General features: G+C 40.2%; 1 protein-coding gene across 1 annotated transcript in view; it reads right to left on the bottom strand.

Moving 5' to 3' along the window:
• Pcdh15 (protocadherin related 15) overlaps nt 1-24,389 on the bottom strand; it is an 844,567-nt gene that overhangs the window by 266,038 nt on the left and 554,140 nt on the right. The window contains exons 12-14 of the mRNA XM_055598939.1: nt 16,009-16,215; nt 8,437-8,571; nt 6,678-6,827 (exon numbers count right to left, since the gene is read on the bottom strand). Of these exons, the coding sequence (XP_055454914.1) occupies nt 6,678-6,827; nt 8,437-8,571; nt 16,009-16,215 (492 nt within the window). The remainder of the gene's footprint in view (nt 1-6,677; nt 6,828-8,436; nt 8,572-16,008; nt 16,216-24,389) is intronic.

Below are 24,389 nucleotides of genomic sequence, written 5' to 3'. Positions count from 1 at the left end.
ACTTGACACATGAAAATATCCATTCTGATGGTGTCAGTAAAAAAAAATATATATATCTCACTTCCACACCGAAACAGAAATACAGTAGTATTCTGTACTCTTTCCCTTCAGAGGACTTTCCATCTTCAGAATTCTGTTCCTTCCTTTACATCTGCCTTGATTGATACCTCCCAAACAAAATTAATCTTTTATAGCAAAGAGAAGCCTGTTAGAGACAGTGGTGGTCTGCAATATCAGATAAAACCCTTTTCAAAAGACTGATCTGAAGTAAAACAGAAGCAGAAACTTTGTAAGAATGGTTTATGAAGTCCTGAGGGTCAAAACTAAAACTTTAGGATGACTAAAATGTTCAGTTTAAACATATAACTGAACAAATAATAAATCAGAGGAAAACAAAACTATTATTGAGGAAAACAAAAAACTATGCCACGTGTTAGAATGACATGTAACTCTTTACTCAGAATTCTTGGGATAGTAGTAGAAAGTGTTACAATTGATAAGGGAAGGCCAGCTCAGCTAAACTTTGCTCCAGGAGACATCAAGAAAGAGGATCCAGACAGTCCTGAGACACCTGATAGGCTAGGGTCACATAGTAGGGGAGGAAGACCTCTCCTATTAATGGACGAGGGAAGAGACATGGGGGAGGTAGAAGAAGGGAAGGTGGGACTGGAAGGAGATGAGGGAGGGGTTACAGATGGATACAAAGTGAATAAATTATAAATAATAATAATAATGAAAATTTTCAAAAATAAAAAGCAGGATTTTAGAGTTGAAGAGCAGAAGTAAAAAGGAAAAAGCTGGAAATTTGTTAACAGGAGACATCAAAGCTAGGGAATTCTTGACCAGGTGACAAGAACTCCATAAGATTTCCAAGATGGGATGTCTCTCTGACACAGGATTCTCACTAAAGCTTGGCCAGAGACAAGGCCCATGAATCAGTGCAATAGAGTATCAGAGGAGTTTTATGAAGTGAGATCAGGAAACCATTATGAATAGTTTTGAATATTCATATTTTTGACACTTAAACTTGTTTAAGTATTCCCAAACAGTATAAAAACTCAGATGGATCTATAATTTGTAGGTTGTGGAAAATGAAGAAAATATTTTAAAAGCAAGAAGAATTAAAATTCAATTTACAATAATAGTAACATAAGCTGTGTGACTGAGTACTTTTCATAAACAATAAAGTCCAGAGGAAAAACATACTTAAAGTTGTTGGAGGGATGAAAATCAGCACTTCTCTTTAACCAACTACCCTGGAAAAATAACCTAAAAATAAAATATATAAGAAGATATTCTAACAATGTACAGAATGAATGTTGTGAATGAGAACTCATGGAATATGATAATTTCAATAAATACAAGCCTATCAGTTAACATAACTCAGTATCCAGTTCGTGATACATTCTCAGCAAGCTAGGGGGAGATGAGAGCTGGGTCTACCTAATGAAAGAGCAGCAAGAAGCAAGTTTACAGTTCCACGACTATTTGATGATGGAAGGCTGACGTTTCTTTCCTAATAGCTTGAAGGAGAAACCACCATTCCCACCACTCATAGGAGTTTTGCCCTGGGATGTGATCATTGGTGCCGGCACCTCTGCTGTGGCTTGGATCCACACTGAGGTTCCTCCTCAGACTCAAATGGCTGGTACAAGAGGGTTGACTCTCCAGCTCTCTAGATCATAAAATTACACAAGCAGGAGGGTGTCTGGGTTACTCCAACCAACCAGATGAAACTAGAATCACCCGAGAAAATACTTTAAAAGTAATTTTATGGAAGAGGTGAGAAAAATAATATTGTATGATAATTCATCGAAGAGTGTTGTGCTAAAGGTCTGAAGCATATCTGCCTCTGCTATAATAATAATAATAAAAATAATAATAATAATAATAATAATAATATTCTTTTTATATAACTTATGCAGCTCATTATTCCCAGAGACAGACGCACCGGGAGAAGAAGTTATGCTGGGTTTGGGAAACAGACATGCTGAGGGGTTCTGCTGACACTAAGAAAAGCTGTAACTCGTAGAAGACAGAAAGATCTTTCTAGTGAAAAGTAAATATTAGAAAACTAAAAGAAAGCTGCCTGGGGTCGATAGCGTGTTTATTGCGGGAAATTCCAGCTGTTTTCGGCCCAAGATGCACTGCAGGCTGCCACTGTTTTGCCGTCTGTTTTCATGCTCCAGACAGCACACACATAATTATGTGGCGATGGAAAAAATATGAAACACCTCAGGTAACATGTCCCGTCTTCCTAGATCTTAGAAGAACAGAAAGGTGACGACTAGAGGTCCTATTGCCGTAATACGTGGGGTTTCTCATGCTGCAACCTTTCCTGAAGCTGAATGAACCTGGCCCTTGGGTCTGCCACGAGGAAGCACAAAGTTGGAGTTCTCTGGCCCCAACAACATTTCTGCTGGTCAGACAAGTCGAGTCTTTGGTGCTCAAAAGTTTACCAGGCTGCCGTCTGTGCCTGAACCATTCGATAATGGCGGGCCTCTCAATGTAGAGTACGCATTTAACCATGTGTAACTCGCCATTGTAGAACTGTCATGTGTTAGAAGCCTAAGTGTTAATAGTATATGACGTTCACGTCTCAGGGAATGTCAGGAAGAGGAACAAGGAATGAGACTCTGAGCAGACATTACATCGTGGGGCGTCTCTTAAGTCATCTCTGGCGATTTCAAAAACATTTATTAGAGTTTCACTGCTTCGCAAAAGTTGGGCTCTGAGACAGAAGACAGGGGCCTGAAGTCCTCTGGTGCTCTTTAATTCTCTCTCATTCAGCTTCCACTCTTATTATATTAAATAAGGAGTTGTTGACCCAGCTTTCGTGAAACCCCTCTCAGAAGCACCAGGAGCCCGCCTGTACCAGGATCCCTTCCTGGTTTTTGAGGAAACCTCAGATTTACGAAACCAAGTCTAAACTTCTTTTCTACCCAGGACAGTTCTTCCTGACTAATTGGCGGAACAGCTGATGCACATACTGCTGGCTTAACTTGGACCAGGAGCTGCTCTCTGCAGCATGCAGAATGGCTTTTGTCACAAAGCAGGTGCCGAGTGAAAGGAGGCAGCAGGGAGAAACTCTTTAACAGAAAGGCTGCCACGCAAGAGCCAAACGTGAAAAACCACAACAACAGTGTTGGCAGGACGAGGCAACATCTATTTGATGTTGTAAAAGGAGAGTGACTATTTCAAGCTTCTACCATTTTGGCCCTCTCTTCAAGTAGACCTGGCATTTTTGCACCTGTGCTCACCACATCTCAAGGGCACATATTTGTACCTGCCTTTCTGAGTGCTAGACACAAAGTTCTAGATCATCCAGGAAGACCTCTGGTCTACCTGCTCCCTCTCAGGTGTCACAGAGATTGAGGACTTGAAAGAAATGCTTTCGGGTGTGACATTTAATGGTAGACTGGTGAGACACGTGGTCCCATGTGACTGTAGCAGTGTGACACAAGTTAGTTCTAGGTCATACAGATCAGAGATGAAGGCAGACCGGGAGCTGACGGGCCACGCACTATGGCTGTGTAGAAATGCGTGTTGATGGACACATCCATCAACGGGGTGAACGAAGAGAATGAGGCCGCAGAGTGAAGAGCCGGAGACACAGCTTAGCTCATAGACCGCTTGCCTAGCATGCCCATTGCTTGCCTTTCAGCACCACACAAACTCAACATGGTGGTGCCTGCCTGGAATCCCATCATTTGGCACGTGCAGCCGTGAGGATCAGGAATTCAATGGCCCAGTCTGCTGTTCTGTGAGTTCATGGCTAGCCTAAACTAAAGACCAAAAGAATTCTATCTGAGCATAATGTCTAGAGTCTAGTCTAGATACAGAAGGCTAAAGAGTTACTTTAAGATAATACTCCCTGAAGTCTGGCTCTTTACTCATTCATGCAAGATTCGTTCTGGTCTGTTGACAACAATCAAGATTAAGGCAGACACATGCAACCACAGGTGTATTTTGTAACTGAAAGCATAGGCGAGCATAGCTACCACCTAATAGAAAGACGTTGTACTCAGAGATGGACCTGGGCTCCCACAACAGTCTGAGCCACATGGACACTGACATTACGATAACTGAACTTGTTAGAATGACTGACTGTTTGGGAGCGTGCTTGTGGTCACCTTTTATTTCCAAGACCTTCACTCACTTGACATCCGGTTATTAAGCAACAAGCCAACAAACTGTTCTCTGTCAGGTCAGCGATGTCTTGGGGGAAGGCGTGCAGAAAAGAGTCATGAAGAACCTCACATGGTGTTTGCAGGCTGCAGGTCTGAATCTCTTTGCTCTGTTTTCCAGTTTTCTTTTTGTGGGAAATCAATTTCATTTTTTATCTCTAGTCTCTTGCTGGATGATTTACAGTCACACAGTTCTTTCAGCACACACCGAGAACAACATTAGTAATACTAATTATGAACCCCAAATTCCTGGCCCTTAAATAATCGAAAAAGAAAAACTCGAAGGCATATAGACACAAACAACAGTCTGTCTTCATAATCTACATGGTTCGGGGAAACACACACAATATAAATCTTTAAATGCAAAGCAAGATCTGTTTTAGAAACAGATACATAAGGGAAATTAGCTTTTGTAGACCTCAAATGCCGGAAATAAGCTCTTGATCCCTGAGGGCAAACATTTTTGAGCTATGCTTCACCATATAATTACTATCGTTTTCTTAGTTAAACTTTCCCATTCCCAGCTGGCTGACTTTCTATAAAAACTCACTTTTATTCCTAATTACACCATTATCGAGATGAGAATCAGGTCTAATTAAATAAAAACACGAAAATAACTGTCATTCCCTTACCTGCTATCTTTGAAAGACGCCTCTGTAAAGAAAGATGGGCCTGGTCCACGGACTAGAAATAAAGGATGCTTGTCTCCATCCTGCATCTCCATTCACAGATGCTGATTTCTGTCATCTTTGCTTTTGTCTCAGATACACATACTCAGTGCCTACTCTGTTAATCAGCTACTACACGCAGGTACCATGGATATGCCAAGGGGCTAATTACAGGTCTGTTCTTGAAACAAATGAGGCAGAGCTAATCCCGCTGTAGTAGAGGTCCCACACAAGTATGTGAAAAACATTTCCGGGATTGGTGCAAAGCCTTTCCGTTCTGATCACTCATATAGCAGAGAATATGTAGAAGCATTCTCACACTCGATTGCCCTGTTCCTTTTCAGGAGACTCCAGATTGAATAGAAGAAGGAATGTGTGGCTTCCTGTTCACACTGAATGGTGCAAGCGCATAATGACAGTTCATCAGAATATGCATTGCTTGCACAGAAAATGTTCTTGACACAAGCTGGCATTGCAGCAGCAAATATAGAGAAAGGGGTCATGAACTCTGAAGGTTTGGATCTCGGGTGAGGAGAACTAGAAAGCTTCAGATGTTTGTAAGGGGTCTGACCATTAAATAGAAGGTAAGGTATATGTAGAGTGAGTACGTGTGTGTGTGTGTGTGTGTGTATGTGTGTGTGTGTGTGTGTGTGTGTGTGTATGCGTACATGCACAGGTATCTGTTTGTCTGTGAACATTCACGGGTGTTTCGGGAATGAAAATGGGAAAATTGGCAATGGAGGCCAGAAATGAAGTTAAATGAGGGCCAAGGACACACCATGAAGACTACCACAGGTGAGGCGTTCGCCAGTTTTGAAAACACCCTGACCTCTTTCCCTCATGACAAATGATGCGCTAACATTTAACACTACTTGTTTTGTCATTATTCGGCGTATGTGAATAATTTACAATAATTTGTTTCCAGATGCTGTAATGAGTATACAGAACCATGGCCTTCCTGGCCTCAAAGTGACTCCATCTGACCAGGCCAAACCCTCAGGGTTGGGGAAGGTCTTGGTCAATGGTCTCTTCGCGGCTGCACGTTGGAACCCAGCACACTGAGTTTCCAGTGCTAATTACCTATGTTTTGCCCAATGAGATGCACATCCAGGAACTCTAAAGTAAAGCCTAGCTATCTTCCCAATGAGCCCCCTGGAAAAAATGTTGAACAGTTGGCTTAGAAAATACCAGAATCAACTCTTCTTTAGAGTCTTAAAAATCCTCTTAGACTGATATTATCAAGTCATTATGATTTCTATTCCAATTAGTCAGAAGACTAAAGGAGTTTGCAATGCTCTGCAATTATTTAAATGTAAGCATATAAATATGAAAAATAAAACACATCAAGAACAAAATTTTGTTTGATTTAAATGTTTTCAAAAGAACCATTTACTATCCAATTTAACATTTCTCTGCTGTAATGATTTGATTTTACACAGGTATACAATTGTTAACCCAACAATTTGTCAATGCAATCTTTTATGTTTGTTAACAAAAAACACAGTCCATTTCCACAACAGGGATAGGTAATTTGAATATTTAAATTATGTGCTGAAACACTAGTGAATTGTATTCAGTATACTAAATTTTAAAAGGCAAGTATCAGCCGATCAAACAGTTGTGGGCATGTAGTAGCTACTTCCAAAGTAGTACCCACTGAGCAATCTTACCAGCCCAATGTATCTATTTGGATGTGAAGCACTTGACATCAATTTAGAAGTTTCCAAAGCTGTGGCATCTGTGTGTCTGACGTCCATTTTTATTTCTTAGGGAGGCTCGTGTAGGCTGCCCTGGAAACACAGTTCCCATCCAGTGGGCTTACCTGAATGACACTGTCCCCAGGACTCATGTCTGTGTACACAAAGACATCATAGGAGATCTCGGGAAAGGTTGGCGTGTTATCATTTGCATCCATCACCCGGATATTGACCACCACTGGTTTGCTTTCTTGCACACCATCAAATGCTGTTATCTGTGGGGGAACAGGACACGGGAGAGAAGTCACACAAACACAAGAGCAAGCACATTACCTTTACAAACAAATGCATTTTTAATGTGTTTTAAGAGTGTGCTCAGCTTTGTTGTTGCTAAAATGAAATAGTAAGACATGAATAACAAATATCCCAAATGTTTGAATGTGCTAAGAAGCAATTACTTAAGATTCCACATACAGTTACAAAATTTTTTAAAATCATGAGATATGAAAAGGTTTTAGAAGCTTAGGGCCAATGATACTGTTGACACTTAAACATTAACTGCGTTTTTGTTGTCTTTGAGACAGGACTTCCATGGTTCTGGCAGACCTCAAACTAGTTATGTACTTGAGCGTGACTTGAATTTGATCTTCTCAAACTCCTACTTCCATCTCCTTAGTACTGGGATTACAGGCATGCACCACCACACTGGCTCATGCAGTGATGGGGATTGAACCTAAAACCTTATGCATGCTGGGCCAAGTCCTCCACCAACTGAGCTCTATCCCCAGTCCCAGTTACAGTTTAATCCATAATGTATAAGTGAAAGTTCCTTCATGACTATATAATCTGCGTATAAGACAAGCTTTCACAATCGGCATTCATATGTTAGTTAGGAAGCTGAAGGTCCTAGAGAGGCAGTTCTTCCTATTAATATGCAAAATAATTACGTGACTGATTCATCAGCATTCATTACTCACGGTATCTTAGTTGCCTTATTAACAATTTAAAAGGACCGACCAGGCATCCGTTGGCCATCCTGCCCGAATGACTCCTAAAATCTACTGCCCAGCTAGGTAGTAATTGTCATATGCGGCATCATAGAAGCTGCAGTCACCCGCTCTGTGGGCTCTTCCGGGATAACCTCCTAAGGAAGACCCATACGTATGCCCTTGAGTCGTCCACTTTTCCCTTTGTTTATTGCTTTGTTTGGGAATTCGGTAGGACTGAACTTGCTTTCAGCTCCATGATGCTAAGTCTACGTACGTAGAAGTTTTTTGGAGCGTTTATATGCTCTCATGAGAACTAGCCGCAAACCGCAACTCTCATGACCTTCCTTGTTCCTCCTGGAAACGGAACCTGAGGCCTTTGTCTTGATGTTACTGACATTCCGGTGCAGACACTCTCTGTGCTGGGCTCCTGCGTGCGCTGCGGGATGGCCAGCCACCTCACTGAGTCCACTGGTGTAAGCCACGAGCACCATCTACACATCACCCATCACCGGGTGCTCTCTTGAGGGAGGATCACTGCGAGCTGAGGACCATCCGCCTCAGACAGCAGTGAAACTGAAACCCCAGCCATACCACAAAAGTCATAAAGAATGTTTCATTTGGCGGGCTTTACTTTACTTTACTTTACTTTACTTTACTTTACTTTACTTTACTTTACTTTATTCACTCCCATAACGTAAAGACTGGAAAATATTTTTCTCCAGTGAGTAAATATTAACGTGGTGCCGAAATGTATAAAGAGTGAAAGGGAGAAAGGAATGTGTTGACCTTTTCTCCTCTTCCTGACATAGCATGCTTTTACTCTCAAACCATTGACCTTATCCACTTTAATGACGGCTTCCCCTATGGCTGTAAAAACATATAGGAAATATTTTACCAGAAAGGTATATGTTTGCTGCTCCTCTCTGTCCACGGGTTGAAGCAGGGTAAGGTAGCGGGTGATGCCAGTGGGTGTGACGGTGAAGACTGAGGTATAGTCATTGAGGAAAAGGTGGAGTTCCGGATCTTTCGTCTTTGAAAGAAAACGCATCATTTAAAAACGGTGAGCACACAGTGAACTTTCAGTGTGTTGCCCGAAACTTAAGTTTTGAGATTTATTATAAATACACACCATTATACAAAAATTCCTAAAGCAAGAAAGGTATCCAAGTAGCATTAATTTACAGGCAGCCAAAGCCATACAACGACGTGGTCCACAGAATACTGAAGGAAGTGTTAGCACAGTTAAGGCGAAAAGGGAAAGACAGCAGAAAGAAAGACGAGGAAACAAGATAATTGAATGTACTTTTGATGGTCACTTAATATCAAATTGTCTATGCTTTATTGGCGCCAAGATCTTAGGAATAATAGGAGGAACGGAAAATTGGAGCCTAGAATTTCAGCTGTAAAATTTCACAGCCATTTCATTTTTAGTAATAAACTGAACATATGCATGCTTCTGTGCTACCCTCACTTTTAATGTAAAACAGGAATAAAAATTGGTGATGAATTATTCATTACCCGTAAATATTAGGCTTGCTTTTTTTTTTCCTGTCTCATTTTAATACTGTAGAGTTCTTCAAAGAAAAACAATATTTTAATTAAAATATTTCAGATGATTTGCTAGAAAATATTTATAAACTTAAGCACTCGTTCCTGTCAAAGAGCCTAGGGAAAAATTACACTATAGTTGATAATTTTTAAAATTTAGAGCTAAGATACTTAACATAGCATTGAAAATCCTTCACAGCCTTTGTACCCCCTCTCAATGGTAAGATATTATTCACTGCTGTTTGGAAAAGGGGCAGAAAGGCGGTAAGGGCAGCTGGAGATAATAAGTGTATTTTGGAAGTTCAGTGCTCTGGCCACTTATGAAAATGGGTGACACGGGAGAGGAAGTATGTTTACAGAACGTCACCCCTTTAAAATATTACCACAGTAGGCTGTAAAAGGTTTTTCGAGAACACTTTTTCTCACGCTTTTATTAGGTATTGATCGCAGAGCACAGGGAAGGAGATTGTCAAGTGGGCTGGTTTGGGGAGAATAAGACCTTGCATTTTAAATTTTCTATGTAGAGAGTCAACATAACTAAGAGTGCGTACACTTTGAAGAGCAACAAGCGTTCTTCAGTAGACTTTTCCCCTGTGCCGTGATTTATGTGGATTTCAAGTATCTTTGAGACGAATGCTGTTCATGTGAATAGCAACAAGGTGTATGTTCAGGTTTGTCTGTGGGCTCTTCCGTGAGCATGGTTTGAGGTTCAGGTTGGTGTTCGATTTTCGTCTCAGAAAAATGAAGGAATGCTATGGAGACTGGCTTTCTGTGTGTACTGATTTTTGAATAATCAAGTCCATGAAACCATAAAAATATGAGCCTATATTCTGCTATTTTCAAACCAGTCTTCTAGCTGGTGTTTTAGTATTTCGAGTCCCGTGATTGGCACTCCCTAAATCTGGGCTAAGATGACTGGTTAAAAAAAAAAAAAAGAAGTGATTCATGAAAAACTATATCTTGGCCCACATTCTTGAGAATTCTTCTTTTCTCAGCTGTATCAATGTTGATGAAATTCAGTTGTTAATTTAAAGGTGATCAAAAACAGTGAGTTTAGCTTCACAAAAAGTGAATGTCTGCAATTTTTCAGTGTTTATTTTCAATTTTATCAAATTACAGTGCTTTAAAATTAACATTATTTTCTGTTGCCTAGGTGTGTTACCAATATTCCTGCCTGACACAGTTTCCTCATGACTTCAGGTTCCTACGATGCTGGTGTGTGACCTTTGACATAATACTAGCTTAACAAATGTGTACTCCTTCCTTTTGCTTCGCGTCTTTCATTGCTCTCTTCTCTCTTTGTGCCTACATTTTCCTTCAACTTATTCCCTTCCACTAACTGCAGATTTGTGAGGTACATTCATTGCTATATTCTCATGTCAGCACTGTGATAATACAAGACGTCCGTGCATATTAACTTGTCTGTGTGACTGTAGTAAAATATGATTTATTACAAACGGCAGCATTTCCTCTGACTGATTGTATAAGGATACAGCGATTTTCCATGTCAAATGCTACTCATTGGAAATCAGGGTGCATAGCTCTCCGTAGACAGTAACACTAAAGAGATTCTGATCGTCTCAGAGCATCGCTGTCCTGAGTCTTGTACTAGAAACTGACTATAGATGAAGACAGTGTTCTAGGGCTGGCTTTCCCTGCCTTGCATGGACCTGAAATGTCACAGGACACACTTCGGCTCACGCTGCTCAGTTCTGCGATTAATCTCTTACTAAAATAGACTTTCCCTCAACATTTATGTTTATTTACAACAGGAACCCTTTATATCTTTATAAAAGATGAAGAAATGCTATTGCTGAATACCTCAGTGATCTTTCAAGAACAAACATTTAGGACTGAGTTAGAAATATTCAGCAAATTCTCACTTTACCATTAATATTTTAGCTAGATTTCAAGGTTAATACCAAACTATAAAATATGTTATGCTTTTGATGACTTGAATAAAAATGTCATGTAATTTCAGTATCAAATTTCAGTGCATGCATTTCAACACAAACAGCATAGTGCCTTAAGAATTTTACAGCTACAAGATTCGTCTTTCTTGACCAAAAACATTTTAAGTATGCCAAAATTTTGGCAAGAAACAATCTGTACATTAAATCGAATATTCCTTTTCTCATAAAGTCCAGATCTTCCTTTGACAGTCTGCATAATGATACCCCAGTTTTGGTTTTATAAGTATAATTAATGAATTTTTCTATCGTTACAGAGTCAAGCTCAGGAAATATTGGTGTGTTTGCAATGCCTCAGACCACACAAGAGTCTAGACTCATACTTCACAGAGTAAGATGTGAATGGACATATTTTCCCACATAGCCAGAAGATTTTATGAATAGACACGTGATACCCTGATCTTATTTTCTCACATGGCCCTTAGAGTTCATGTCTATGTGGCTTTAAAATGAACTTCAGTTTGTTGAACATAGAGAATTTATTGATGAATAATATTCTTTCTATCACACAAGACAGTTTATTTTACCCTAAAACACCCATGCAGCAAACACCAAAAAAATATGATTTATTAGTGTATTGCGTTGTAAATTGTTTGGGGTAGGGTAAAATAAACTCCAATACACTCACGAAAACAGGAAAAATCAACACAAAAATAAAGGTATATACAAAAAAGGTTTATACTTGAATGTAAAGTAAAACATCAAATAAACCTTCATTGTGTAGACCAGTGTTCATATGGCTGTTTTAAAGATTTGAAAGCAGACATCTAAATGAATCGAAATGTTATCACAGACATGCAAGATTTTATGCATTTCTGTATATGTGCACATAAACATGTCTATATATATGCCCATACACATGTATGCATATTCTGTGCTTATACACACATGACGAAGAATGACAGAAAATGACACGATCTAATATAACTTGTCAGTTTTAATTAATTAGCAGTGGAGGCCTCAAATACCTAGATTAGTACTTCTTCATCTCAAATTTAGAACCTTTTAGAAAAGAGATGCCATTATAAATTTACAACCTGGGGGGGGGGCTAAGAATCCATTAATATTTAAAGAAAACATTTAACAGATTGTTTCTTTGACTGAATTATCACTTACATTGTAAGTAATAATAAAGTTTTATTTGCAAAGAGAAAAAAAAACCTAGAAATGATCCACAGCAATTGGCAATCACAAAATCAAAACCCTGGTACCTACAGGAACTCCACCAGGTGGCACCTAGATGTGAATCAGACATGAAATAAACATGGTAAGGACAAAGGTCACACCTACCCAATGCACATAACACACAATAAGAAAGGAGTAAGATGAAGCACACTGAAGCAACATTGTCCATAAGATACACAATCATTTTCTTAGAAATTCGTTATATATACGAGAATTCTATTTTTATAAGAATCTACTTATAAGTACGTATACCCTGAAAGTATATCGACTGAGTATCTTAAGCACCAACACTCACATTGAATTGTTAGTGAATCACCATCTTCGAAAAAGCTAGTGAATAATATTTGTTCACTATCACCTCATTTGCTCTTACAGAGACATTATTCAGTTCAGCTTTTGCTGGATTTGCCCCTGGAAAGTTGGTAGTATCAGTTTGTTATAAACCTTGTGTATTTTTTGATGTTCACGCAGGAGGATATATTTCAAAACTACATTGGCAAGAGTATTGTTAAATGACATACATAACTGTTTCATATATGTGTGCATGCTGATCTATGAAAAATAAAGGCTGATATAAGGATGTTCTGTTCAGTAATTCTTCAGCCTTACAATGATGCTCAGGATGCCTTTTAATTCCAGGTCTGTACTATGAACGGCACTATATCTCAGCAAGCTTGGATTTTAGCTCTTAAAATCGTGTCTCACTTTTTCCTGGTAGAAGGAAGAAGCCAGATTTACCATCTATAGGAATGGAGCCAGCTGGCTTGACCATCAGCATGTGCCCTTGGCCTTGACTCTTCCTGAAGCAGCCCAAAGGAATCTGTTGCTCTAGTGAGCTTTGGCTTCTCTTCTTGGAGGCCAGTCTCTGTTTATATGGGTAACATCTGTTTGAGGTCACTCATGTCTGTAAGTCTTATTAGATCCCTGCCCTGTGCTGGCTATTTTCACTAATTATAGCCCCTCTCAGAGTGATATCCTGCTGGGTAATAAATACTGAGATAGCAAGTTAAAATCACACACACACACACACACACACACACACACACACACACACATACACGCACGCACATACACACACATGCAAGCGTGCACACACATTTTATAAAAACTATATATGCAAACTATGTATAACATATATAGTTAATGTAGATATTTAGAAATTCCTAGCAAAACTAATTCTTTGCTTAAAAAAGTGAAAGAAAAAAAAACCCATGTGATTCAGACAGACAAATATCCATCTTCAAACATATTAACATCTATTTCGTGATTTATTTTGTGTTCCCATAAATGAAGATTTAAACATAACGATGAGTTGTGAGGAAGTGGCTTCTGTAAGTCTGGTAAAGGATTATCTAAGAATCAGAGCTGCCTGACCCTTGAAAAGCAATCCAGTGAACACCTAAGTTAGTGAATTCAGTATTGTTGGAATATCTGAAGCACAAGCTTAATGTCCTCATTCATTTAACCATGTCTGAGTTTATTAGTAAATTAGAGAGTTATGAAAACCTACCAAGGGTTGGGAAAGTGGTATGAAGAGTAAACAAGTTATTATGGTATGGGAGGTTTCATAAAGGGATTTAAGCTCAGTGAGGGAAATAGACAGATATTACAAAATAAGAACTATATTAGAAAAATCCACCAAAAAAGGACATCCACCTCACCTTGGACCCTAAAAGAAAAAAATTCTTGAATGAGGAACCACCAGACGAAAATCCCAAACACCAGACATTGTGAGCTAACCAAAATGGCTCATGTAAAATAGAATGAAACACCTCAAGTCATACAAAGTGAAGCAAAATCATTTAGGTCAGATGTAGCTCGGCAAATGTGAGATGTGCCAGTGATTGCTCAAGGGAAGTGGGAAGTTTCAGAAATTGAAGATGGAAAATGTGCAGATAATAAGGTCCCACCCGCTGAGTGCATGAGACTGGGCATTACTCTACAGAGCAACACCCACCTCAAAGATCTCAAAGTTTATTAGCATGAAAAACTCAACTGGTTCATATTCCGATATAAAAGTTTGATTAAAAAATAACATAAAGTCCTTAGTAAGTGTCACACAGTCATGTCTTGAGTTTTTAGTGATCACTCAATGTCCTTTTTCAAAATAGGAGAATTTTAAAGGTGGGACATTCACCCTGTTTTCAAGCATATAGCAAGAACTTGACTGAACTGTTGTTAAAAATATGATTCGAGGTTAAAAGTAGAAAAAAAATAAAAGAAGAAGGATCAAAAAATTAGACAAGAATCAGAAAGGCAAGTGTACAGGCCAAGAGTGGAAGAGAACACATAGCAGGAAGAGGAGTGGGGGAGGGGCACAGGAGCTGTCAGTCTCAGCAGACAAAAGAAACCTGAATGTGTTTGACTACGGTGATGAACCTCTGTGCAATGAAAAATTTAAGGGCTAGAATGCCCTTAAATCCATCCGTTTAGCCAGATGTGATGTTTATGTTTGTCAATTAAAATTTCTACAAGTTAAAGCCAGGTGTTGTGGTACAGGCTTGCTATCCATGGTTTAAGAGGCAGAAGCAGAAGGATGAAGCATTCAAAGGGGACCAGGACAGCTCTGGGACCTCATGCTTCCTCAGGACTCCCCTCCACTCCCCTCTTCCACAGGGAGCTTGCTTTCCTTGCTAGTATTACATTAGCCCCTTGGCTACAAAGGTGCCACATTCATTTCTGCTATTATAAAAAAGGATGTCAAGCTTCCTCGCTCTGCTGCTCTTCCTCCACAACTTCCTAGAGGACTCTGGGTTGACTGGCATGGATTTTCTGTCTAGTCTTCATGTAAAATCTCTCTGGCCAATGGGATAAATCATGCTTATTTTGCCCAGCTGGACAGTCTTCCACTCATTTTGACAAGGTCAATACTACAAGACCAGAAGTCAGTCAGATGTGACCTGCAGGAATAGAAACCTCAGCAGCCACTAGTCAAAGCAACTCATGGGTCAGTGGCTCCCAAGGTGTCTTCTCTAATACTGTGCCATCACAGCAGAAGGAGATCCAAGGTGCCATTCTGGGCTGCTTTCAGAAATGGTTCTCTTTTCAAATGATTGATTCACATCTTTTTGTTTTCACCTTTTTGTTGTTTTTACTTGTGTGTGTGTGTGTGTGTGTGTGTGTGTGTGTGCGTGTATGGCATATGTATGTGTGGAGTGTGCATGCGTGTGTATGCAAACATACCTGCCTCTGTGTATGTGTGGTATACATGAACACACGCCCATGTATGGGTATACATTCACACATAGAGGCCAGAGGTCAAAATCTGGTATTTCTACCACACTGTACTGCTAAGGGTTCTTCATTGGTCTGGAGCTCACTTACTGGCTCGCGGGTGCTCAGAATCCTAACAAAGGTCTTCACAATTGCCAGAAAGCGTCTCCCTCCTTAGTCTTGTGTTTATGATTTTATATTAACTTTGTGATGCTATCGTTTTTGTTTTTGTTTTTTCACCACAAATCAAAACTGTTTTCAATTTATATTAACACGAACGCTCATCTTGGTGATTCAGCAAGCACCAAGTGAATAGCTCATTGGCCTTCATGTGCAGTATGGCTACGTTGGAGAACATCTATTACACTAAACACACTTTAAGCAAGTACCTCTGATATGAAATTAAACTACAGCACTAAGATCTGCCACACTGACCTCGTTTCCTTTCTCTCCGCTTAGTAGTCTGTGCAGTGCTACTTTGTACAACTTAGTATAAACACAGATAGAAGATCATGTCAACAAATAATCGTAGAAATATTTATGAAACTTACGTCTTCTATGTCTTTGTCCAGGGCTACAATTCTCAGAGGTGTGGTTAAGTTCACGCTCTCGGAGATGGTGGCTCCCACAGGGGCAGACTCAAGGATGTATCCTTGATAGCTGGGCATTGTAAAATATGGGCTCTGGTTGTTTTCATCCAGAATTTCAATATGTAAACTAGCAAAGGCAGGAAGTGGGTGGCCGTTGTCCTGTTCAGCCTGAAAGTTAAAGAAAAATTAGCTATGATGTCCTCTGAAACGACACTTTTCCTACCATAGGTATGGTCTTTCTTTACCCTAGGGTTCTTACAAAGAGTCAAAACTGCTCTGACAAGCATTAGGAAACATAAATGAAGGGCTAGAGAGATGGCTATGTGTTTGAGATCACTGGCTGCTCTTCCAAGGACCCAGGTTCAATTCCCAGCACCCACATGGCAGCTCACAACTGTCTGTAACTCCAGTTCCAGGTGATCTGGCCACCTCACATACCCAGACATACATTCAGGCAAAACACCGATTCACATAATAAATAAGTAAATCTCTAAACATGGAAAACATGAATGAGAAACCGAACTGGAGAGCCTTTATTGCTTAATCGTCTTTCTCCAAATCTGGTGTTCATTTCAGAAAATGACTACAGTAAATTACTTCAATGCTATACACACAATAAAGAGATAAGTGTGTTGGCACACAATTAAAAATACTGAAGTTGAACACAATTGAGTTGATGATAATTCAAGGATACAGATAAAAAGAAATTTGTCACCCAAATAAAAAAACCTACCCATCTTTTTGTCTTTTCAATGACTTCTTATTCCACAATTGGAGATCAACTGTCTGGCTTCCTATGAATGAGTATATACCCAAAATCATGTATAAAAATCCTAACCCAAAAGCTAGCAATTTGTGGGGCTTTGGGGACTGGTACCTTGTCAATGGTACACTATCTACCAGTGAGATTTTCCTCCCTAAGAAAGAGGCCACAAGTGGCCATGAGGAGGCTGGCCTGTCGTCTCAGCACTGCTAGAGAGATAAGAGCGCCCTAGGGAGCCTGGGCTGTACAGGAAGAGCAATCTCCAAAACCAAAGAAACAGGCAAGAGCCCTAGAAGAACCCTGGCTTTCTACCACCACGTGAGGGCACAGCACAGCAGTGCCAGGTATGAGAGGATGTAGTTTTGCTAGAATGAACCTGCCTGAGCCTTGTCCTCAGACTCCAGAGGCCGGAACCGTGAGAGATGCAGATCACTGGCAAGCCAGTGGGACTGTGCATTTTGCCATGGCCCAGTCCCAAGTATTTCTTTCACATACATTAATAGATTAAAGCTGCACTTATCATTCAGAAAAGGGCTTAGAAAAAAAAATCAGCTACCAGTGAAAGGGAAAATTTCACCACAACTTTTAGCACTTTATTTTATTATTTCTGGGCTGTTTCTGTGCCACTTCTGAAGGACACAGATAGGTAAGGGAAGAAAGGACCCCCCCCACTGAACCCTCAGGCCAGTGGAATTTTTCGTTACAAACATTGGGTTCACACGTGGCCAGCACACTGCCCTTGTGTCCCAAACAAGCTTTCCCTCCATTCTTCTTACTTAACATTTCCGTCAAATAAGAAGGTGAGCAATTGTAGAGCTGATGACACTACACTAAGGAAACTTCCAGGATTTGTTACTAAACGAAATTATTACCCATACAATCATTAGTGAATGGAAACCAAACTGCTGTGTAATGCATTGAGAAAACCTCCTTGCGTATCCTAACATGTCTTCTTGTCCCTACTTTGGTGTCAGTTCTTCTTTTGTACTGTTGTTTAGTGCTTTTACGTTATGACTTAACATTAGAATGCAAAACAGTCCTTGGCTTAAGGAGTTCTGAGATCCACTCCTCAATGAAGATGACCCCCGAATCGACCTGTGGCTTCTTCAAACAGAGGTGGGTGCGACTGACGTCATCAGTGCAGAGGTCACTGTACCTTCAGGGACCAGGATTGATTTGTGCCACATCGTGGGTGTTCTGGTAGCTTCGGTGATGTACATTGGATCTTTTGGAGATGACGGACGAAAAAAGGAGGCAGCGCACAACTGGAACACACTGCTCATCACTGTAGAAACGAACGCTTTAAACATAGGGCTCCCACCCAGCTTTATGGCCTGCTGGTGGCAGAGGTGCTCCGAGCCGGGCCTCTGGGCATTAAGCAATTCACACACAAAGGTCTTTCTGAACAGGATTTCTTTCTCTCTGCTTTATTCTTCTTGTCCTAATGGCTACTGAGTATTGTCCAGAGATAGCAACAATAGCATGACAATCCGCAAATTGTAAAATCTGTGTCCCCTCACCCAGCAAACATACATATATTTGTGGGGGGGGGGGATGAGGGAGATGACACAATTGCATAATAATGCAAAAGGTTTGTATTCCACATTCAGATTGTGTCATTAGTGATTACTACCAGCTGGGAAGCTGGGAAAACATGCATTATTTGCTTCACGAAAACAGAGGGATTCGGTGGGAAGAAAACTAAACTCAAATTAGAGTCTTCGGAACAAGTTAATCCCCACTTTCCACATAGCTTTGGAGAACATCATATGAAATTTGTACTGGTTGTTAAACACACACTGACTTGTTGTAATACATACTAACGCTTTGGATGCTCTTCCACCTTCAATTCTATTCATCAGACCCGTGTCTAATGACCTTAGTCCAAGCCCACAGTTTTATTCTTATGCCATTTGCCTCTAAATGTAAAACCATATACTTCTTCCCTGGGGAAAACTAAGAATGCTATAGGTCATGTTCAGTGCCACCCCATATTTAAGACACAGACAAGGTTGAGCTGAGATATCTCCAGATGCGTGAGAAACCGCACAAGGAAACTTTCTGTAGATTCCCTAAATCAACAGAACAAGAAGGAAAGGAAGAAGGATGGGAGAAACTGGTATAGGGAGTAATAGGAAGATAAATACTTCCTATTCAGTTAGAGTTAAAATGAAGCATTGAAAAAGCAACTTTGTCCTTTATTGGGCCCAAGTGTTCTTAGGACTCTGGCTTATGTTCTTCTGGTGCAATCAGAATGGTCGAGAGGTTTAAGAAAGAGAGGCGAGTGAAAACGGTAGCATTTAAAGCCGTTTGCTCTCATAAAGTAATGTTATTAACATAAATAAGTGTGTGTTTGTAGTTAAAAATAGAAAAGTATTTGAAAGCCAGATTTTGGGGTGCTGGGGGTGTGGCTCAGTGAGTAGAATGCTTGCTTTGCAAGCATGAGGAACAGTGAAGATTCCCAGCATCACTTAAAAAGCCAGGCTAGCTGTGAACTCTGAGGAAACCTTCTACCTCAGCCTCAAAAAGGCCGGGGTTACAAGCATGTTGTGCCACAAATGGTTTTTAAGCTCTTTCCATGCTGGGGAGTGGTGAGTAATTTAACAAATGGATATGATAAGCTTTTAAGAAGGTAATATGAAAGAACATTTAAATATGTCCCACAAAAAGAGAATAGATTCTCTTCCTATTATTCTAAGGAGTATTTTTTTAGTATGTGCGCCCGACAAAAAACAAACAAACAAACAAAAAACCAAAAAACCCTTTATTTTTAATATTGAACATGTTGGGTTTTTATTTCTTTTTTATCATTGTATTACTATGCAATAAAAAATAAAATAAAAATATCCATGTTACATTCTTGTTGTAGGCCCTTCCCAGTCTCACCTTTTCACTCTCTCCTTCCCCTCTCACTTTTTCTTCAGAAAGGGGAGCTCCCTTTCCCATCTAGCCCAGCTCATTAAGTTGCATCAAGACTGATTTTGTCCTTTCCCCTATGGCCTGGCAAGGCAGTCCTGCCAGGGAAAAGTGATCAAAAAACTGGCAAGTGTGTCCCTGTCCGATGCAGTCCCCACTTCCCTTACTAGAGAACACACATGAGGCCTAAGCTGCCCATCTGCTACATCTTTGTAGGGGGCCTAGGTCCAGTTCATGCAGGATCCTTGGTTGAAGCTTCAGTCTAGGCAAGCTCCTCTGGGCCCTGGTTAGTTTGCTCCGTTGTTCTTGTGGAGCTCCTGTCACTTCCAGGTACTTCTTCCCTCCCACTTTCCCTAAGATGCCCTACACATCACTCAATGTTTAGCTGTGAGTCTCGCCATCTTTTTGAGGTGCTGCTGGGTAGCACCTCTCAGAGGACAACTCTGTCAGGCTCCTGTCTCCAAGTTTAGCAGGGTATCTTTCATCGTGTCATGGGTTGGCACTCTGCGATAGGGTGGGTCATTGGTTGGGCATTCCCTCAATCTCTGCTCTGTCTGCTCTATCTTTATCATCATACATCTCGTAGGCAGAACAAATTTTGGGGTGAAGTTTTGTGGGTGGGTTGGTGCTCCCCTCCCTCTGCTAGGAGGTTAGTCTAGTTAGAGGATGTCCTCTTCAATCTTTATGGCCTCTGCTACTAGGAGTCTCTGCTTGAGTACCCCTCAAATCCTCCCAGGAGCCTACCCCGACTTAGTTCTCCAGCTTGTCACAGAGATTACCCCCACCTTCAGTTTCTCTTTTTTCTCTATAGGCTATCTGTCTTCTCGCCCTTTCTCTCCCCAGGTCTGATCTCCACCCTCTTAACTCTCTGTTCCCCTTCTCCTACCTGGTTCCTTCTCTTCAGCCACTACCTCTGTCCATTCTATCTCCCCTTCCTAGTGAGATTTATGCATCCTCCCTTGGATCCTCCATGTTGCTTATCTTCTTTGGGTCTGTGTCCTGTAGTATGTATATCCTGTACTATACGGCTAAAATCCACTTATAACTGAGTACATACACTGTGTGTGTGTGTCTTTCTGGGTCTGGGTTACCTCAGTATAGTTCCTTCCATTTGCCTGAAATTTTTATGATTTCTCTGTTTTTAGTAGCTGAGTTGTTTCCCTTTGTGTAAATGTGCCACAGTTTCTTTATCCATTCTTTGGTCGAGGGACATCAAGGTAGTTTTCAGATTCCAGCTATTGTGAGTAAAGATGTAAAACAATCCTGTACAATAATAGAACTTCTGGAGGTGTCTCCATCCCTGACTTCAACCAATACTACAGAGCAATAGAAATTAAAAACTGCATGATACTGGCATAGAAATAGGCTGGTTGATCAATGGAATCTAATGGAAGAGCCAGAAATAAACCCCCACACCTATGCACACTTGAGTTTTGACAAAGGAGCCAAAACTATACAATGGAAAAAAGACAGCATCTTCAACAAATGATGTTGGTCTAACTGGATGTCTACACATAGAAAAATGCAAATAGATTCATGTTTATCTCCCTGCACAAAACTCAAATCCAAGGGGATCGAAAACATCAGTATAATACCAGATACCCTAAACCTATTAGAAGAGAAAATGAGAAAGAGCCTTGAACTCATTAGCACAGGAGACAACTTCTTGAACAGATTTAAGAGCACAGGCTCTAAAATCAACAATTAATAAATGGGACCTCATGAAAATGAAAAGTTTTTGTTATGCAAAGGAGACTGACAATAGAACGAAATGGCAGTCTACAGCTTGGGAAAAGATCTTTACCGATCTTACATCTGACAAAGTGCTAATATCCAAAATATATAATGAACTCAAGAAATCAAACACCAATAAACATGACAATCCAATTAAAAACTGGGGTACAGAACTAAACAGAGAGTTCTCAACAGAGGAATCTCAAATGGCTAAGAAGCACTTAACTTCCTTAGTCATCAGGGAAATCCAAATCAAAATGACTCTGAGATTCCATCTCACTCCTGTCAGAATGGCTAAGATCAAAAACTCAAGTGACAACACAAGCTGGTGAGGGTGTGGAGAAAGGGGAACCCTCCTCCACCGCTCCTGTGAGTGTAAATTTGTACAACCACTTTGGAAATCAATCTGGCACTTTCAGAAAATTGGGAATAGCTCTACCTCAAGACCCAGCTATACCACTCCTAGGCATATACCCAAAAGATGCTCCACCATACAATAAGAACATTTGCTCAACTGTACTCATAGCAGATTTATTCACAATAGTCAGAATGTGAAGTAAAGTTTATTATTAAAACTTTTCTTTGTCCTTTTTTCCTTTATTTGTGAGCAAGTAAGTGACTCACTAACCGGAAAATGACTTTATAGTACCAACGAGAAATTGGCAAAGTGAAAATTCTTCCTATAAAAAAATGACTTTATTTTACATTTCTAAACTAATGGTTTTATATTGAAAACGGATTTTTTAAAATTTAATGTAACCTCATTATGGTTTCCCTCCCTCTATGACTCCCAGGTTCTCCACACATACTAATTTTTAGATCCACCTCCTTTTCTGTCTCTCATTTAAAAAACAAACAAACAAACAAACAAACAAACAAACAAACAGGCTTCTAAGGAATAATAACAAAATAAAATGTAGTAACATTTAAAAATACATCAGAAAAGAACAAATCAACTGGATGGAAACAAAAGAATTCAAGAAGCAGGTAAGAAACAGGTAAGACCCACCGTCCACATTGGCTGCTACAGGAGTCACCCTTTGCTTCATTCCTCCTCTGTGTCTACCCCTTTACTGTTCTGCTCTCATCGCACAGGCTGTAAATGTTTCCACAATCTTTTGTTTACATTCTCACCTCACACTGACTTCTGTAGTCTATACCCAACTGTGCACATGTCATAACGCTGCTTGGACCTCCAACAGATTTCAGATGGAAAGTTACAGAAGTCAATTCTAAGCCCAGCCACAACCCAACAGTTCCAAACCAGGCTTTTCTACTTTGATTACAGCTTCATATTGGCAGTTTTTGAAGCCAAGAACCCTGAGGTCATCTACCTACCCAATTCCTCGAGCATCTCATGTCTAACTTATGAAGAAATTCAGTGACACTTACTGTAAACACAGTCAGAAAGCAAGCACTGTAGAAGCAACGTTTGTTCATCTGCTTCAGTTGTCTGGGAAGCTCACTGCCTCTTTCTAATAACCTAGGCCTTGTCCTGGGAGCTTCTAGCCTCTGCAACATGCAACCTAGGCCTAGGATGTTTTCAGTCTCTGAGAATTACTGCTTAATATGTAATTAAACAGTAATCACCCTTTCTTGTTCTTTCTGAGCTCATAGCTGGCTGGTTCAACTCAGCTGTTCTTGCTGAAACTCTCCTCCCAGCTGATTTATTCAATTTATTCAATTGCTCTGCTTGGCCTCAAACTAACTCCAGCAATCTTTTCTAATCTTCTGGCTCCTTCTCATTCTCTGGCTCTTTTAATCTTCACCTGCATTCTCTCTCTGCACCCTTCTCTCTATTACTGTCCCAGTAAAATTGCCTCATCTCCCCTTTTCTCTCACTGCCCGGTTAAGTAGCTTCCCTGAGAGTTGGGCATATCCTATTCTGTCCAGTCTTTCTCTGATTCATCACTGTTTCTGCCACTCAATTAGACATTATTTTCAAAGATGGATGCTTTCTTCTACAAATTATCTTTACCTTCATTGTTTGGGATTAAAAGTGTGAACCACCACCCTTTGACCTAAGCTTTTCTTGAACAGAAACTTGCTCTATACCAGGCTGGCCTTGAACATAGATCTGCTTGCCTCTGTCTTCTGGATTAAGGGCATGTTTGTATTCCAGCCAGATCACACAGACCGAGAAGGTCTTTGGATGTGATCTCTTGCCAGAACAGCCATGCTCTGAATTAACATTCCTCTACAAAGCATTTCCATCCATCTTGATCCAGCTACTGCCTTTGCCTACGAACTATTTAAACTCTTCATACTAGTTCTAGGCATTCCCATGGCGGCGACTCAATTTTGTCAAATAACAACTCTATTTTTATAATTCTCTAGCTTTTCTTTTCTTTTTTCTTTTTGGTCCCATGTAGACTAAGGAATGAAGAAGTTGCTCATCCTAGACAAACACAGCTGAGTGGTAATTCGGCTGTTCCTAGCCCCACTCTTATTTCTAATGCTCTTCAGTGAATTCTAGATTACATCAGGCCCTACACACATCAGGCCCCACAAGATCTGGATACTGTGCTCTGTCTCACCGTTCCTAGGTGGTGCCAATGACATCCAATTAGACTGCTAAGTTAGAACTTTCTGGGTCTTTCCTCTTCTGAAGTGCTCTTCTCGTATATAACATGGATCTTTTGATGTATGACCTATTTGATCACTTTATTAATTGACACACTCTTCTGCTAGAATGTCTTCCTTCCTTTCCTTTTTTGTTGTTGTTTGTTTGGTATTTAGAGACAGGATTTCTCTGTGAATGGAGCATTAACTTTAGATAGAAAGGCTGTATCTTTCTATCTACTGTAAAATCTACTGTAAAACCAATTAATTAGATACCATGAAAATCTGGGCAAGATAGGTCATTGCTCATCTCTCAGGCCACAGCTACTAAATCTCATAACTGATAGGAGTTCTTCAACTCTCTTGT

The sequence above is a fragment of the Psammomys obesus genome, unplaced genomic scaffold (assembly GCF_907164565.1).
Source record: "Psammomys obesus unplaced genomic scaffold, mPsaObe1.curated_primary_1811, whole genome shotgun sequence".
NCBI lineage: Eukaryota > Metazoa > Chordata > Mammalia > Rodentia > Muridae > Psammomys > Psammomys obesus.
The sequence above is the reverse complement of the archived record's forward strand: the minus strand, read 5'-3'. Positions and strand labels throughout refer to the sequence as shown.